Here is a 6000-nt window from a genome sequence, read left to right as displayed (position 1 = left end):
TTGGAGGGGAATAAATACACGCTCAGTATATTCATGGGCCTGTGAGGTCGCATGTCAGAACTGGAGTGTTACAATAGTCTAGCTTAATAGTAACGACTCAGTGGTATAGTGACTATTTATCCTTGAGGTCACGAGTTCGAGTCGCGGAAGGCTCCCCTGAGAGGGGAATAAAATACTGTAGGGAGTATTTAAGCTGATGGGTGGCATGCCCAGTATATTCATGGGTCTGAGAGGTCGCATGTTAAGGTTGAAGTGTTATATTTACTGCATTGAGAAATAATATATTTACATTTAGACATTCCATTAGGGCTAATATTAAGAATATTGATGAATAAATTATTTTAGATACTCACCTTTTCCTTAGTAATTGGAGAGAATATCAAACCTTAAATAATATATTATATGATAAAATATTAAATCCAATTTTAAATAAATAGGATTAAGCTCCACGAAATATGGTTAATTAAATTCCTAGCATGGGCAATGTGATGATTTTTAAATTTAAAAAATTGCACTTTTCTTTGGAATTAAATTAACGAGATTTATTAATATTTGTTCGTTTTTTAATTATCTTCTTATCAAATTGGATTTTTTCCTGTCTCTTTGTCTCTTTACAAAAAGTCAAATCAAGATAATTTTTTGTACCATCTAACTAATAAGTGACATAATTAGTAGAGAATAATAACTATAATTATTATAAAGACATAAGAAGCGTAGTAATAAAATTAATATAAATAAATATATTAATTGCATTTACTAAGTTGTACGCCATGAACTTAAAAAAAAGAAAATAATACCAGATGTAATATTGTTTTAGAATGAACATAATCTTTTGGCTGGATTCAATTTTTAGTTTAGCTTGCGGTATTGGGTTATTCAATTCAATTGTTATATCAAGGAATTTGAAAGTCAATAACTTGCCACCACCTTTGGCTTCTTGATTTGTCACATTATTTTAAATTATGGTTGTTGATACACTTGTGTTATCTTTACACCATTTCAAAAAATTATAAGAAAAGTGGAAAATGAGTTACAGATATTTCTAAACTCACAATATTGTCCTACAAATATTGATTTGATAACATATTTTTATATAACTGAGTAAAAATTTATCGATTAGTTATATTTCCTAATAAGTGTTGCCAAGGTAAACTTTTAATCTATTATCTAAAATTCTCATAACATCTTATATTACTAGATCAATGTCTAATTGGTACGTTTAATACTCACAAAATTAAAACAGTGTGAAACCAGGCACATGACTTCTACATTATATATAATATGAAAGGTCGATCTAGTCTTGGATTCAAGTCACATAAGTTCATAAAATCTTAGAACTAACAAAGTTAAGTTAATCACTATGAGTTTTGTGCTTGCACCTGCTTCTTTTCCCAAAGCTCCTTCCCTTACATCTGGTTTGTATTTCTGCCTTTACATCATTAATTGAATTCCAAATTAAATCTCTTTCTGCTTCTTGAATTAATAACAAAAGGGTTTCACTTCATAATGCAACTACATTTTTAATAACAAAAGGGTTTCACTTCATAATACAACTACATTTTTGCACCCATGCTGTGTTTATTATGGTTTTATATATATGAAGTGTATCAAAATATTCATTTTAGTATTATTAAAGATATCCTTCTACTATATTATAGGCATAGAGGATTAATCTGTTTCGGGTTGATCACTATCCCTCTCCATAACTATTTGTCTAAGGATTTGAATCCATAAATTTATAAAATGAATAGTAACATTAATTAGATAAATTAAAAGTTTACAAGAGTGATTATTTTACTTTATTTGTTAAAATGATACAGTTTATATTAATTTTTTATTAGAACAAAGGCGTGATTCATAGCTTCTAAAGTATAAGTAGACTTAAAATTTTAGTGACATGTAAGTATTATAAAATAATTAATGTATTCTCTAAATAATTGACAGAATGATTTTTTTAACGTAAAGTTAATGTTTTGACATGTACTATTGTTCTTGCCAATATGCAAAAAAAAAAAAAAAAAATTAGACTTATTACCGTCTAACAATTTTGTAATTAAAATTTGATTTAAATATTTATTCATATAATTTATTTAAGAAAATGTAAAATGTCTAAATCATTTCATTAATCATTATACGACAAAATAAGGTGTTTAAAGTAAATTTACCATTTAAGTTTACCATTTACAAAAAACATTAACCTCAACAATTCTCTTATAGATTTTAATAAATTCAATGCTTTAACTAAATTTTAGTAGCAAAAAAGTCATTTTTTATTTTATTTTCATGTTATGTGTACTACAATAAGCAAAAAAATTGCTAGTTGACGCACACTATAATCTTGAATAACCCACACTGTTTATCTCAATAAATTTAGTATTATATTTCAGTATTCTTATAAATAAAAGCTATATAAACTAAAATTTTAAAAATAAAAGATATCAAGAATAGCCCACATTTTTAGTTCGATAAAATTAATATTAAAGATTAATATTTTCATAAATAAGTTATATAAACTAAAATTTGAGAGTCATAAATGGTTGATGATTATGATGAAGAATTTAATAAATGAGGTGAAAGATAATTTGAATATATAAATTATTAATAATCATGAAATAGGACAAATCTAATTTACATGGTCGAAGTGTCACTTACATTTGTTAATGCAATTCTCTTTATTAACAATAACTATCATTTTGATAGATATGACAGTGTTTATAGGTACTCTAGTATTTTTTTAAGCCCCATTTTTTAATTCAATAAATTTAATATTATAGACAAACGAAAACATAAATAAAAGATAATACACAAAATTGATTTTAAAAAACACGATATAAAGATAATGATTAGTTTTTTAGACATAATAGGGTGAGTTATAAAATAGCAGAAAACTAATTTATATTTTCTAACAAGCAAGTCCCTTTATTAATTTGTTTGTGGTTATAGGCAACCTACATTTTTTCCTTGTATAAAAAAAATAAACTTTCTTATATTACTTAATTGAATTTATTAAAATATTCTATAGTATTTATATAATAGATTAGTACTAACATATAACATTCAACCTCATGAATATATCGAGTGTGTCATCACCTTAGGACAAATAGTCATTATTCTAATAGTTTGATTCCTCGAGTAATATTTGTTTGTAGGGATAACCATAAACCCGAAAAATAATTATTTTTTTACCCATAAAATAAAGATAGTCTTAGTAATACCAAAAAATTTACTACACTTATACTTTCAAACCCCACCTTGTTGTTATTAACAATTGACTAACCATACATCAAACTAAAAAGTCGAATCCAATCAATAACTTATAAAACGGAGTAAGACTTACATATTTTTATAAGTCGTCAAGTTCATTCTAAAATATATATATAAATGTTATCCATATTATCTGCCAAGAACTTTTAAAATTTTAGCAGCTTGATTAGACTTATTACCAGTCAACAATTTTGTAATTAAACTTTGATTTAAATATTTAATCATATAAATTATTTAAGGATTGAAATCCTTGCCAATTATTAAGAAAATGTAAAATGTCTAAATCATTTCATTATACGACCAAAAATAAGGTGTTTACAGTAAATTTATCATTTAAGTTTACCTCTATATAATAAAACATTAATTAAAATTTAATTAAAAATGTATTAATTGTCAGATCAGGTAAAAAAAATTAAAATTTGTTCTAGCTTTGTCACTGTTAATGGTGACCATGGAAGTCAGAAGTTTAATATAAATAGATATGTTTAATAAATTTTGCCTTACAACCTTGAAAAATATATGAAATTGTAAGAAATTAATATTCTATACCTAAAAAGTAAAAATATTAATTGAAAAAGGAAAATATTTACTTAGAAATTGATATAATCAATGAAGTAAGAGAAATTTATTTTTTCTTTTTAAATATATTTTTTCCTTTTACAATTTCTTATCTAAGGGCAATGATTTGCATAATGGTTCCAAAATAAGTCGTAATACTTGCTGAATAACACAAGAGTCGTTTGCAGGCAGAAGTTCCATGAATAGCAAACAGTACGCCAAGAACTATTATGCAAGTATGTCAAATATATTTCTCTTCCCTTCTCCTCTTTTTATCATAGTAATTGCATGAGCATCTCAATATTGAATATGTTTTTTATATGCACGCCCATGGAGCAAATTACCTCACATCTATATCAATAAGAGGATTTGATTCTTTCTAAGCACCAAATGGATCAATGAAATATTAAATTAATTATTCCCAACAAGTTATCTTATCTCCATGGACTTAAAGATATTAGGTCATTCACCAATAATTGTGGTCTTAAGGTAAAAGATTTTTCATAAGTGTTTTGATTTTGGAATTAAACAACTGCAAATTAAAATAAAAAACAAATGCAATAAAAAATGTTGGGATTAGTTTTAGTTACTTTTAGTATTAGAATGACTTAACTCACATAAACTGTCATTATATACTTTGATTTTGTAACATGAACTATATCTAACATCATTTATGTATTAATGAAAAGATCAACAACTCATTTCCCTCATAACCAACCCTTTGGATAATTAACAAAGTGAGTTGTAATAAGCATAAATGTTATATTGACCAATCAATATCATTCTATTCCTAGATATTAAACTCATTAGATGATGTATTATAATTGAGACTGAAACATATGATTTTCAGCAACATATTCAACATCTAAAATCATGTTTTATGTGATCAAACTAAAATAAACATTAAGAACACGAATAAATCATAAAATTATTGCATCAACATTAATATATCAAAATGGATCAAAATAGATACGTTAAAGTGAATAGTTACATCTAATTCCAATAAAAAATTAGTTAATTACTCGTTTTATGGTAGTCAACAAAGTGGAGAAGAGAATATGAAGACCCTCCATGGAAGAGCACCAAGATGAGCTTCACAAGATTGTAATGCCTTCAATCTTCAAGTCTCTCCCTTCAATTGATAACAAAAGCCCTTAAACCACAAACCTAAACCTAAGAAAAAGAAAATTGAAAAAAAGGAATTTAGAGTTCCAAACTAATGTGTTTTGTCCTTTTAAAGCAATAGAAAATTGCTCATTGTTGCTCAATGGTAAAATTATCGCTTAGTGAAAATAGTCACCCAAAACTCCCAACATTTTGTTTCATTCTCGCTCAGTAGGTTCGTCTTGCTCAGCGAGAGAAATTTTGCTCATTTCATCGACCCGATCGTTCATACTGAACTTTCATATGTTAGGAACGTCATATTAAAAAATCTTTTTGATCTAACGATGGATGATTGCAATGCCAGAATTTTACTCAGATAACTCTAGTTTGAATCTCGCGCTTAATTTTCCTTCCAAATATATCATCACGTAAAATATTAACTATGAGACATTGATAATAGGATAAATACATAAATTATACTTAGATTTATTCAATAAGTACAATATATTTAGTTGAGGATGCAAAGTGCTATCAAATAATATCAAAAAATGTATAAATTTTATATTTATGAGTTTCTCTTTGGCTATGCTTTGGATTGATATTTTGATCTGAAATTTGAATTGTATTAAGAATCATATAAATCTAGAACTTATGTCTACAAAGGGCTTCAGATCAAAATTTTGATGCCTTCTATGTTCTAGATAATTTGTAGTGTAAGGTTTATCTAAGAAGGTCCAAATAACACTTATTTATAAAGACATTAATATAAGATAGTATATCTTGTTATATTGTAGATGAATAAATAGGATTACCCTAGATAAACCATGACTAACATATTTATATCTTCTAAGATATAATCCAAATATAAAATATGAAGCTTGCTCAATCTATCTAAATCTTGCGTAGGTAAAAGAGATATATATCATCAGCAAAGCATAGACTTAAAGGAAAGAGAAATACTATTATTTGTACCGTCTATTAAGGAATATAAATAAGAGGTGCCCTAAGCTCACTTAACACACAATGATCATAAAATCAACTCATGATCAAAGCACAAGGTCAAAGCATTATTCC

The 6000-nt window shown here is 26.2% G+C and overlaps 1 protein-coding gene across 1 annotated transcript in view; it reads left to right on the top strand.

Moving 5' to 3' along the window:
• The window catches only part of LOC109359166 (naringenin 8-dimethylallyltransferase 2, chloroplastic-like), a 45819-nt gene continuing 41147 nt past the window's right edge, over positions 1329-6000 (top strand). Inside the window, exons 1-2 of the mRNA XM_019603730.1 lie at positions 1329-1415; positions 4011-4058. Of these exons, the coding sequence (XP_019459275.1) occupies positions 1361-1415; positions 4011-4058 (103 nt within the window). The 5' untranslated portion in view covers positions 1329-1360. The remainder of the gene's footprint in view (positions 1416-4010; positions 4059-6000) is intronic.

Source organism: Lupinus angustifolius, chromosome LG11, assembly GCF_001865875.1.
Source record: "Lupinus angustifolius cultivar Tanjil chromosome LG11, LupAngTanjil_v1.0, whole genome shotgun sequence".
In the NCBI taxonomy this organism is placed as follows: Eukaryota; Viridiplantae; Streptophyta; class Magnoliopsida; order Fabales; family Fabaceae; genus Lupinus; species Lupinus angustifolius.
The sequence above is the reverse complement of the archived record's forward strand: the minus strand, read 5'-3'. Positions and strand labels throughout refer to the sequence as shown.